A 13,357-nucleotide genomic window follows, 5' to 3' on the forward strand; every position below is an offset into this window, starting at 1 on the left:
TGGAGCAGGAATTAGGAAAGGCTGTTCTATGGCAGTGCATTAGTGGCCACTTATTTTACTTACTCAGTAAAGGACTATGTAAACCAGCCCTAAGATAGATGAGGAAAGACCAGCAGTGTCCATGGAGTGAGAGGAGTCCAGATCTGCGTGATGGGAATGAGGTTGTGATAGAAATCCCACCCTTTTCTGTGTGTGACATTGCATGCATGTACAAAAGGGGTGGCGCTTCAATCATGACGGTGCACCTGCCTTCTTGCAGATTTTGACACAGATGTTAAGGGAAGGACCAGGCCTTATAGCTGTCTGTGCCTGACTCTGTTGCCTCCTTGTCTTTATCATCTTTCACCCTAACATGAACAGGAAGGAAGAAGTCTGATGTTGTAAAGGGAGAGAAAAATAAAAGTGAATAGAATTGGGAAGGGATGGAAAAAAGGAATGGGTGTCCTCCCTCACTAGTCTCTAATCCACTCAGTTGACAGCAGGATATTTTATTGTTCATGATTCAGAACTGTTGGAGTAGGATGGACTGGAGAAGTTAGTAAGGAGACATTTTTGTAGCATTTAATGTGGACTATTGATCATTCTTCTTACACTGACAGTTTAGCCATACTTAAGTCCTATGGAAATGAGTGCAATTTAAGTAAGCTTCTCACATTCATTTTAGTGAGACCCAAGTGTTCTCTTGTAATCCTGTATGTGTCTACTTGGACGTAAATAATGGCAATTTCAGTTTATTCCCAAGCTCTGAATGGGTCTGAATCCTGACCAAATATATAAGTGGAAGTGAATCAGAATTGAGGAACTGTCTGCCAACAAATAAATCACTTTAACCTTGACCTCTAGTGACAACTGTAAGCAAAAATTCCAGTGACAACACAGGAACATGCAATAAGCACAGTGTGAAAATAAAGAACAATGCTTATGAAGAGGCATAACATTCATTTATTTACAAGAATTTTAGCCACCCAAAGAATTACAAATTTTGTTTTTTAAAAAATAGCATCAAAAAATCCGAAAGGCTAAACTAGGAACCATTGTAGTTTTGTGGTTTTTTACATTTATTTGTATGGTTTTGGTAGCTATTTTCTGCCTTTTCTTGGATCACTTCCTGGTGTTGGCTCTCCCTCTTTAGAAGAATGGTGCGCTGCAAGTCTGACAAAGTGTCATATTAAAAGGAAGTGACAGGACTTAAGATTAAAAATTTCAGGGAAACAGAGTGCATTAAAAAATAGCAATGCTCTTTTAGAAGGTTGATGAAAGTAGTCTCTGGTGTGCAGATAGAATTATATTTTTATATACAATGATGGCATAAGTGAAAATGAGCATACAGATGACAGGGTGACATTATTAACAAAGTGAGGCAGAAATTCATGTCATTAAAAAGATTTTGTAGAAGATTCGCTTTTTAAAATTGATGCCAAAATTCTACACTTGAAGAAACATAGATAACCTTTAAAGATTTGCTAAAACACTGACTGCCAACATTGTTTAAATACTTCAGGGCAGCAACCCTAATACTGGGGGAAGATGAACTCACCATTATTACTGAATAGCATAATCTTAAACAAAAGGGGGCTTCTGGTCTTTTTTTTTTTTCTTTCCTGCAAATAGGTTTTCAAAACTGGCTACCAGTTTATTAGAAAATAAAAAATTAAAAGCATCTTTACTTTTCCTCTGAAGATCGTTGGAAAATAATCTCTCCCAAGTATTCAAGCCTCTCCCTTTGTTCAAGATCCTGGTACAAGCCTTTTGGAACCTTGGTGAGGCCATAGAGAAGCCCATACAAGCAGCCAGCAATTGATCCCGTAGCTGCGCTCTCACCTAAACAATCAAAAGCACAAATGAGCAGTCAGTTTCATTGAGGGACTTTAACTATTCCATGAAAGTTAGACTATTACCAAACAATGATCTGGGTTGTATTCCTGACATGTTTCCAGGCATCTTTGGGAATTGAATCCCTAAAATTTCACCAGCATCTCCACCCTCACCTTTCACCAGCATGAACTGTGAATAAATGCAACCCAGCATATCATAGAAGCAAGATGACAACACTGTACTCCACTATTGTGATGTTACGAGTGAATCGAGGCATTTCTTAACTAGCTTTCTATGATTTATAAAAATTGATGCTCTCATGCAACATTAGAATTCTTTCTTTGTGCACAATCCCCTCAACCAGCTGCATAAAAAACCAGAAGATAGTCTACATTACTACCACAAGCTACTCCTCATTAATATCAGTTGACAGCATAGTTTGCTCTCTAATTATTATTGTACCAAAATAGTAATGAGGAAAAGTTTTATATCACTTAAGTTATTAGACAGGAAATGGCTTATGTTGCATGCATACTTTTGAATTTAAATAGAAGAGAATATCTAAAGAACTGGCACTACTGTCCTCTTTATCTTGGGTTACTCTGCTCTCCCTAATGGAAAGTGAGTCCTGCAGTGAAAATGTGTGAATTAACTGATGAGTGGGCAATAGAACTTTCAACGGAACACTGGCCAGACTGCCAGGAGCTATGTGAATTGTAGACCAATGCATCTGGAGAACCTTAGGTTGGGGAAAACTTCTGTGAAAATATTGCTCTTAATTTCTACAAGGGAAGAACTATAGATGAAATACAAAAAGCACTAACTCACCTCCATGGAACATTGCCCGGTTACAAAGCTCTGTCCAATCACCACCACATCCCAAGAGAGCATCATATGCAATCATGGGAGCATCATGACCTCTCCTTCCACCACGACCTTCAGAACTCCATCTCCTGTAAGTCTAAATGGATAGCTAACAACTTTGGTTGGGTGAATTTGACAGCAGTGCAAACCAGAACTTGCATATATAAATGTCTCAGTTTGCATTTTTAAAAAAACATAGATTGATAAAGAAACATGAAACTGCAGTTTACGCTTTCCAGTCCCCTGATTTATTTGCTTTTAATGCTTTGAGCAACATCCACTCTCTGGTCACCATTCACATACCTTTATTATTTAGCTTTGCGAGAGGACCATTTTACCTATTCCCTGGGCTATTTTGAGTGTTTCAGTTAAGATGATGGTGAGATCATAAAGGGTCAAAGGAATGCAATTCTATCTAAAATGCTGGAGAATTAGAATTGAATGAGCCACCAGATGGGGAATTTACCATTTGTACTGCTAAGACAGCACATCTCCTGCAGGGGTTACCGATAGTGTGTTGTTAAAACAACCAGTACACAACATTGCAACTCTGATCGATAAGATTTCAGTACCTATTATTGTAATTCAACCTGACCCAGTAATGTTATAGCTCTGAGATCTATTACTTCTTGCTTTCTAGTGAGAAGGTCCTGCCAGACTGAATACCCACTGTTTTCCTGGAATATGAACATTTGCTTTCTTTTGACTATTAACATTTGCCTCTCACCCATTTGCATCAGTTGCCACCTCTGGAATTTGACCTTCTAAAAGCCTTAAAATAAAGCCACTAGATTTTGGATCTCACCCTAGCTGGATCTATCATACTTGCATATCCAACACCAACATTCAAATGTTTTTTGTCAGTTACTGTGATTGTTACTATTACTATTTCTCTTGCAAATGGCCAATTTAAGCTTAATTCTGTAGATGCAGACACAAAACAAACTTGTCATATGGTTTCATAGATACAGCTAGGATCCATTTTTAGTAAGAAAAGTATCAATTCATATCTATTCCTCCCCTCTACACACACACACACACACACACACACACACACACTTTAAACAGCTGTTTCTTGAAGAATTTACCTTTTCTCTTTCCTCAGCATCATAATTGTCAGGAAAATGAGGTTTATTCTGGTTTTCTTCATTGATCTCCCTCTCCTCCAAATAAAATTGCCATTTTGCTTCAAAGTAAAACCAGTGTTCCTGATACTCTGAATGGAAAATAAATGTATAATTATAGCACATTTAATCTTGAAAAATTATTTCAGTTAAGCATAGTCAAAGCATGTTATTATGTCATTAATAACAACTTATATACAGTAGAGAATAGGCTAGGAAGATTTTTACTACCATAAAGACAAAGAATTAGGGTCAGCTAACACAAAATATGGAATAAGCAGGATAGATCTGTCCGAATCTTTCGGTACCTTGAGTTTATGTGTGAGCTTAGTCCAGAATTTAGATTTGAGCCTGGGAGTCTTTGAAGATGTTTTATTATTGGCTTAATGCATGTATGGAAGTCAGGTTTTGTTAGCAATCTGACTGCCATATGATTTATATTAATTGTCATTTCTAGGCCATTTTCAAGGACATCCTTTAATGCAATTATAGTAACATAGCTAACTAGGTAACTAAAGCTTTTGATACACAAACTGAACCCTGAGATATCCTTTGTTAATATAATGAGTGTCATATTAAGCTGAGGACTTGAATATTATACAGGCATCGTATGAAAGATACAAATTTTATTTTAGGGTGTTTCATCTTTGACGTTTTTTTCTACAAGAATAATTTTTGAGGAGAAAAAAGGGCACGCTCACTACCACTCTTGAAGTGCGTCATGCTATTCTGTTTGAAATGTACTTCCTGACCATGGTATTTGCGCTAGAAAGAACACTTGCAAATACATTTTATGGCAGAGTTCTTTCTGTATAGGAAATTGTCTTTCATTTGGGGGGAGGAAAAAAGTAATTTGTAAAGTAGCTGCAGTGTAAGCGATTAAAATTGTACTTATTTTCTTTACTATATTTAGTTTAGTGCCACCATGTACAGCCACTTAAGGCTATTGAGTAGGAAAGATAGAAACTGTAAGGCTAACCAAATTTCTTAAAAAACAGGGTTCAGTCTTGTTTCAAGCAGGGATCCTTTTTTTCAACCCCCCCTTTCTAAAATAGCACTAGGTTCCACAATGACGGGGTTACAAGCACATGCTTCAAGAGGCTTGCGTATATTGCTCAGAGATGGCATTGCCCTGGGAGAATGCCAGCACCCTCCTGTCAGAGCCGGACCTATAAGTGTTAATCCTGCACCTGCTCTAACTCTTAAGAAACCACAGCAACAACAGTTTGGATAAAAGTAGAAGAACTTCCATTAAAAAAATGGGGTGCTTGTTAAGAGCACATTGCTTGTCCATACAAATCATGTGTCGTTATTTTTTAAATTAGTATTTCACTACATTTCTCACCCAATAAAGGCAGGATAAAATCTAATAAATAAATAAAATCCTTACCTCATGATAATATCATTTAAATTTAAATTCAAACTGGAAATGACAATTGCCTCTCCCCGATTACATCATCCCGTCCCATTAGATCCGGCAGGGAAGATATGCTACAGGTTTCATTGACCAGGGACTTGCATTTGGTGGGTCCCAGGATGTGGGCTCCCTCCTTGTGGAACATTCTCCCCCCTGAGAAGTGAGGCTCGCCCTTTCCCTGCTGTCATTTAGGAAGTCCCTCAAGACCTGGTTATGTCATCAGGCCTGGGTGTCTTTGGGAACCAGAGACATTCTTAGATGGCTCCACTATTACTGATATCCTGTTCTCTCTGTGGGGCTTGTATATTTTAAATTTTTTGATAATATTTCCATTTTAATAATCACTTTTTATCTTTTTTATAATGATTGTTTATTTGTTGTTTTATTTAATTGTTGTACGCCGCGCAGAGTCATTTTGTATGAGGTGGGTGGGTTTATAAATGTGACAAAGTTAAATGACTGGAAAGGGTAACTAAACAAAGTTATTGAGGATTTTAAAAGGTGATATTCTTTCCCTATTATGAATTTGAAATGGCCCATTAATCAGTTTTACCTGCCATGTGCCTGATGGTCTTTTTGCAATATTCTTCAGCCATTGGAACAACTTTCATCATCTCTCTTCCCCACTGGACCAGCGGCTTTCCTTGGATTGCATATGAAACAAACAGAGCTGAACAAAGGGATCCTAAAAAACCTGAAATTAACACATAAAGATGAATGTGATTATGGTAAAAAAGGAAGTTCATACAGACAACATTTAAAAAAAACAAGTTTGTGGACGTAATTATACCTATGTGTGCAGAAGAAAATAACTGTTTTAGTTTGCTGCTGTGAGGATTTATTTTGTCAGGCTAAAGTAGATACTTACTTTAAAGCCAATTAAAATTTCATCTGCTTTGTTTTCATGGATCAGACATACAACAGAATACACCCTTTTGAAAAATTAAAGAAGCTATCATGAGATAATTTACAGGTATTTGAATCCTCTGCTTAGTTTTCAGGAGTTGCTGTTTTATAAAGCACACAGACTTTTAAAAATCTAAATGCTAACAGACTCCATTTTATAGATATAGATATAGATATATTTCATCTAATGTACCAGCAAGCCAACAAAAGTTCTTTAAAGAATAAAATAAAAGATTATGCTATAACTAGCAATGTAGTTTGGCCATTTGGGGGTGTTTAAAATTTTAAATAACTTTATAGCCCCAAGTGGCCAAACTACATTGCTAGTCGCAGCATAATAAATACATGTGCTGTGAGTCTTAATACATCCAATTTCAGGATGTTGATGAAGATTCTCAGTTGCCATGACTCAACCTCCAGATCCAACTTCAAACTTCATATCCCCCCAGAACTGAAAAAAAAGGACATAAGAAAATGTCCCCTTCCCAAAGATGTACATAATATTTTATGTACCACTGCCAGCGCATAATCGTAACTGTGGAACATTTCAGAGAATAGCTATGACTGTATCTGCTGTCTGGCATGTTTTCATGGTAACATTCCAGGTTGGTGACTTACTTCATTTCTATATGCAGTTCTGATCTCAATGATTATGACATGAGAATGGGATGCAGAGATTCAAAACAAACTTTTAGTGATTCTCAGCACTACTTAAAATAAAAAAAGAATTAATATCCTGTTGCATGTCACTGCGTGGACACAAGACTGATTAGAATTTTAGTTAACACTTTCTTCTCTTCACTGGGGCCAATGATTGATTGATTCATTGACTGATTTTGCGCATTTTCACGGCAACTGCTCTTGTAGTGAATGTGCATGTTGGCTTCTAGAAGCTATGACAGACCTATTTTAAGTTTGCATTTCTGAGTAGAGACACTTTAGGGTTGCCTTTCATCTGACCTTTAGCTAGGAAGTCAGAAAAGAAGGAAGTTTGCCATCAATATGCATGCTCAGGCTGTACTGTGTCACTGTCTAGTGCATCTTTCCCTAACCAGGCATTTTACAGATGTGTTGAATTCCCCAGTCAGCAGAGTCACAGAGCATAATGGAATTTGAAGTCCAGTGGTTTTACTCCAAAAGTCAGTCCTGGTGACTTGATGGAACATCTCTGTAGTTTTCAGAAAACAACACAGAAATGGGTCGCCATTGCCTTCTCCCAAGAATTTTTTTCAGCTGTCTAGGAATTCTACCTGAAATTTTCATGTGGTCTCTGCTTAACATTTCAGATTCACCAAGTTTGGCTAGGTGGTACCTCTTAATTAGTGATGGAACAAAGAGGCAGAGTCTGCAGGAATGGAAACCTGACCTGTAGGTTTACTATTGGCTCCTGCTTAGTGCTTCTCCTGCTGCCCACCCACCTTATTTACTTTTGTTCCTGTTGTGGCAATCACCCCATTGATTCTATAGCTCATCAGGTTATACCTGATCCCATCTTTTCTTTCCATAGTTCCTTCCCATTGCTCCCCTAACTACAGTTGGGAAAGTATATATTAATTCAGAATGTGAACCTGTCACATGCAAGCAATTCACATTGTGGAATCCTTGGCCCTAGGCTTCAGTCACAGTTGGAACGAAAAACAGCTTCTAAGTCTAGGCACGTGTATTTGGAAGTAAGTGCTTACAACAGATGGAACTTCTTAATGACTAAATAAAATAGGAGTATTGGCACACATTTGTGGATGCTGCCTGCATTAACATCTTTATTCTTTTATATTTGTTTTTAATATTAGAAACTTACATGTTATTATCTCAGCCCTTCTAGATAAATATCAAGCTTCTTTCTTGCAAATTCTCCACATAGTTATTTCTCCCTCATCATGTTTGTGTGTGTGTGTGTGTGTGTGTGTGTGTGTGTGTGTAAGTATCTGTTAGCCTTGCAAGGTAGTCAAGACAAGAAGCACAACCGGAAGTACTAGCTCTATTTTTATTGTAAGGTTACATTAACAGAATCTTGCACATCTGAAAGTGTCCCTCCCTTCCTTCACTTTTACTCTCCCAAAAAGTAGGGAGGGTCCCTTCTGAGACACTTTCGCCACCCCTCCTCCTTTAGACTGAAATTTCATTTATCAGAGCATTGTCTAGGCTGTGGCTCTTCATCCTGTCTTCCAAGGTCATTCCCACATTCCATTACAGTATCCTCTGGGCATTTGCAGTGGAAGGTTAATGGGTGGGGAGAGTTAAATATTCCTTTCAGGCCCCAATTTTTCCCCACACACCTGTGTTTGTCTTAGTCTGGTTAGTGCAGTTCTAACCTTAAGAGAGCTAGTATATTAGAACATATATTCAGTAGACTAGAACATACACCTTTAAATTGTACAGATGTGAAATAAAACGGTACTCCCCCCCACCACCAGATATATATTACTCAGTTATTTGCTAATGACAACGTTTTATATATGATAATCAAGTGAGTTAATTTTCCTGGATATTACCTGTAGGATGATTATGAGTCATTCTTCCCACTTCAATGCTCACTTCAATGAGAGTTTCCAGCCTTTCAGGCTTCCAGTATTTCATCCCTAAGCACATGGCTTTTGTAGCTGCACCAAACCCTGAGCCTATATTATGAAAGACAACATGTAAATTAATAAAGAAGATCTTTTCAAAAAGACAAAAAAACCTGTACATAAAAACCATGATTGTGTTTGATTGTAACAAGATTTTAAAATAGCATTGGAGGAAAGAATTAATGGGACTGTCCTCTACAGACAGACAATTTGTGTGTGTGTATACAGTATATGCATGAATCAGTTTGTGTGTACTTCCATACCTGCATATATACTGGCTGTTATAAATACAGAGGAATAAACCAAACAGAAAAACAGGTCCCATTGAAGTTAGTGTGTTAAGCATGTAGATTCACACATTGGATGAACTCATAATGTGATTCTTTGTTTGTGACTTAGTTTCTAGATGCATCATACATGCATCCCCCAGCTACAATAGCTAGGTTAAATCACTGGGAGGACTGTCCATCTTTTGAACAATCCCGACCATCCCCCCAACTCCTAAATAAATAAATCAGTCAATCCAAAAAAGGCCTTTTGAGGAACAAAAAATCAATTTTTATTGAGGAATAAAAATTGTAATAATAATAATAGTACAGACTTAAAAAAACAAGGTAAAATCAGGAACAAGTTTTTAAAGAAATGAACAGTAATTTGGAATACACACATACACATAACACATACATATGTAGTTTTGAAGAGAATTTTTGATATTTTATTTATTTATTGGGTTCGATAAGGCCACCCAATTCTAAAAAATCTCTGGGCAACTTACGATATAGCCACTACTTAAGTTAAAAATAAAACTATAAACCACACAACTGCCTGAAATAAAACAACAGCACCAAACATGCAAGAAAGACTCAACAGGGGCTCCACAGACACCCTAATCCCAGACCTGATCTTTACACACGCACACACAAACACAACCTTTCTATTCAAAATGGCATTTCAATAGGATAATAGATTAGAAAAATCACTATAAGACTGAATTTGTCCCTCATGGAAAAGTGTTTGGTGTTGTATTAATTTTTCACCCCAAGCACTTTCTCCTCACTTCTAAATACTGTTGATCCAACAAAGATGCATTTTAGTTCTCCTGTATTTAGTAATAACTTTAAAAACTTTTGACCACTAACTGGGTATATTTACCCCTCTATCTCTTTCTAGCCCAGAAACCCTGCCTTTATTATGTACATTAATCCCAAGCTTTTGATTTCTGGGCCTCTTCCTCTGCCTTTTCAAGTAAACAACTGTGCATGATTTGTTTCCCAGCCTTGAATGTTTCTGGTGCTGTCGCTTGTCTACAAAACATCTTTCCCTGTGATGAGACTCAAAAACTCCAGCTTCCTCATCTTCAACCCCAGACACCTAATCCCTTAAATCCCTGTACCTCGCTAAATGATATTAAGAATATTGTATATTCAGTCTCATTGTTGAATGACTAATTGGGAATTTTCCAAGTTATATAACGAGGAAAAATACCATGTTCCCATGAGGACTTGTTCCTTATTTTTTTCACTCATGGTTTATAGTAATGGTATTACTGACACCTTCTCAAGTGTCTTCTCAGAATGAAAGAGTAGTATGAGGAAGACAGATGCCTTTACATCATGATGACTTGTTACCCTTCAGTTGGCTGAGCCACAGAATGGGTCAGATGGAGACATACAGGATCAGTGGGAAACTATAGCCTAAGACTGGCCTGGTTTTATTTTATCTTTCCCCCCTGGAGAGTGGGGGAGGGTCAGCTGTTTGCTCGGTGCTCTACTGCACAGGGACAAAAATAATTGCCATATTATGTTGCAATGTTTATGCCATGATGCTGCCTTAGTATGTGATGCTCCAGTTGAGTGCCCTTCTGTCCCAATGATACAGTGTCATATTAACCCAGTGCTGGATCTGGAATCTGCATCGTCCAGTAGAAACTGTTTTTGCCCATGAAAAAATGGGGCCTTAAACTTGCCAGCATTCAGGCTATAAAACAGGCTCTGCAGTTTGCATATGTGGGAGTTAGGCTTATGCAATACACACTAGGAGGGAAATAAAGTGAAGTCACAGGAGAAATCAGAACTGGCCTGCAAGTTTTGTCTTCAGCCCTACACTCAGAGGCACCATGTGTATCCAGCCGTGTTGTCCCAGCAATCTTATTTCAATAAATGACGCTGATACAATGTCCAGCAATTACAGAGCCTTAGATGAAACATGACAGATTGTATTGCTGAAAATAAATACAAAATTCCAGGACAAAAATCTGGATCAGAAAGCATCATGGCAAGAACAAGGGCTCTTGAAATAGATATTGAACTATTTGTAAGCCGAGACAATTTACAAAAGGACAGTGAGCTGAGTCCCTCCCCAAGGAATTCTGGGCAGCTGGCTCTGCTTCTCCAGGCACATATAGAATTGCTGCCCAGCTATACAACAGACCATGATTCTTTCCTGCATGGTCAGAGGGGAGCATACAGGTTTCCTCCTCCTTGTTGTAGAAAGGGAAAAAATAGCACATACATCTTTACAGGGTCAATCTATGAAATATAAAAGATTTAGCTATTTATGTACACCAGGCCAAACATGCTCTAAATCTGAGTGATGCAACCAGAAGTAGCTTCTTTGACAATGGTATAGCCTTCCCTAAGTAGATATCCTCCAGAAATATGGGAGTTACAGTGCAAAATCTTTAGAAAGCACCATTTTGGAAGTTTAGTAGTTTTCTGGGCTATATGAAAAACTGTAATCTGCAATGATTTAACACTGGTTAATGCTGAGATAGAAGCCAAGTGGGAAAGTATTTAGGAATTAAAAATGCACACACAAAACAAAAACAATCCTATTTTTACTTAAAGTTGGTTCAATATTTTGTGTGTGTGTGTGTGTGTTTACATAAGATTGCATCCTAACAGTGTAAGCCTATGCATATCTACCCAGATGTAAATATCAGTGCCTTCCATGCAATTTACTACCAGCTGAATACATGGAAGTACAGCCAAAATGTCAAAATATTAGAATATATTCAAAATGATTGTATAATGAGTTGCAGCTTGCTTACCGATTACAGGAATATTAGCCTAGTCCCCACTCAACTTACGCTGATCTTGATTCCTTGCCATTTTACTTCCGACTACTTTGAAACAGGGCAGGGAGTACACATCCAAAGCTTCAAACTCTGTGCAGTCCCTGAAACCTTTAAGAACAGTTCCCAGAATATTTCCAAAACCACCTTCTCAACTGTGGTTTTAATATGTCAGACAAAAGAAAAGTATTAAATGAATGGGGAGTGATTTGATTAAAGTTCACTATAATAAATTTGGATTCCACACAATAAATGTACATTTCGTTTCTGTCCCAGAACTTTGGGATGCTGAAAGAATGTGACCTTTGATCCAGCAATGGTTCTGCGTCCTTTCTCTAAAAGGACAAGGGTGTATTATGGTTTTTGTTTAGGAAGGGGGGGGGAGGCCAGCCTACCTTTCTCATTGAAGGGTGTATGCCAGGCAAGGAGATAATTATCTGGCTTCAGTTGGGAGCAGCCTTCAATAGTAGCAGGATCTGACCTTCGCTCGGGAAGTTTTTCAACAGCATCAACGTAACGTTTAACAAGTTCCCGATATAGATCTTCTAAGCACCAGTAATCTATGCAGGCAAAAAATAAGATAAATTTGTATGCAGCAGAAAATGTTAAAAAGAAGGAAGAACATGAATGATGCCTGAACGTGGCTGTTATTTGATTATCACAGTCATTTAACATAGGTTAGTTACATCATAACAGTCTTGGGATACATGAATGGCAATGATAAATACAATAGGGCAGTTATGCATGGTTACCAACAAGTAAGTCTCATTATGTTCAGCCTGGTTTATTCCTATCTCTGCTGGGTGAGTTTATAATAGCAGATTAGTATAGAGCTACCAGTTCTTGGTTGCAAACGTTTGGATGAGCACTAATTGGTAGCAAGGAGACAGTTTAAATTTATGAGAAATGTAGATTATAGTACATCTACTGCAAGAGAGAAAATAAGGGAGGTCCTTAGATATTGCTGAACTATAGTCCTCAGTGGTCCCAGCCAGCATGGTTTAGGCATGTAGTTCAGTTCTTAAGAGCCACAGATGCTCTATTTGTGATCTGTTAGGAGGGCAGAAAGATGGAAGTGTAGTTCTCTGTGTAACATGGAGTACGTGAATATGAGCTAAATAATGGAAATAAAAAGTAAGGTGGAAAGTTCTTTGTATAAGCAGGAATTCTTTTTCTTTTACCAAGGAATTAAGAACATTGCTTTATCTTCATCGTGTCTTTTTATGAGAACCAAATAACCGTGCTTAAAGACCCATTTACCCTAGCATTCTGTAACATGATGTGGCCAAATAGATGTATTTAGGAAGCTCACAAACAGAAGAGCAATGTCTCCTACTATTTGCAGCCTAGCAGACGGCCATTCAAAGTTTGTTGCCTGTGATTCAGACATAGCGTAGGACCATCAGAAGCCACTGATAGTGCAATCCTTTATGAATCTAATTCCCCTTTAAAGCTCTCTAAATGGTAGCAAATGCTATTGTTAACGATGTGTAATGCAAACACACTTTTCATACTTTGGTTGTCCCTGAATCTTCCTGCATTTAATTTCAGTAGATAAACCTGAGCTCTATGGGAAAAAAAGAAGGCACCT

General features: G+C 37.8%; 1 protein-coding gene across 3 annotated transcripts in view; it reads right to left on the reverse strand.

The window, feature by feature from the left end:
• The window catches only part of ADPRHL1 (ADP-ribosylhydrolase like 1), a 38,749-nt gene that overhangs the window by 13,556 nt on the left and 11,836 nt on the right, over positions 1–13,357 (reverse strand). For 2 of the 3 annotated variants that reach the window (XM_088136538.1, XM_025163229.2), the window contains exons 2-7: positions 12,162–12,326; positions 8,619–8,744; positions 5,774–5,914; positions 3,768–3,895; positions 2,644–2,776; positions 1,668–1,821 (exon numbers count right to left, since the gene is read on the reverse strand). In XM_088136538.1, the coding sequence (XP_087992664.1) occupies positions 1,668–1,821; positions 2,644–2,776; positions 3,768–3,895; positions 5,774–5,914; positions 8,619–8,744; positions 12,162–12,326 (847 nt within the window). Of the gene's footprint in view, positions 1–919; positions 1,822–2,643; positions 2,777–3,767; positions 3,896–5,773; positions 5,915–8,618; positions 8,745–12,161; positions 12,327–13,357 lie in introns of those variants that run through there. The other variant, XM_007422960.4, reaches the window with a different exon arrangement.

The sequence above is a fragment of the Python bivittatus genome, unplaced genomic scaffold (assembly GCF_059951505.1).
Source record: "Python bivittatus isolate LINGU-HERP-01145 unplaced genomic scaffold, Pbiv_v1 ctg000060_np1212, whole genome shotgun sequence".
NCBI lineage: Eukaryota > Metazoa > Chordata > Lepidosauria > Squamata > Pythonidae > Python > Python bivittatus.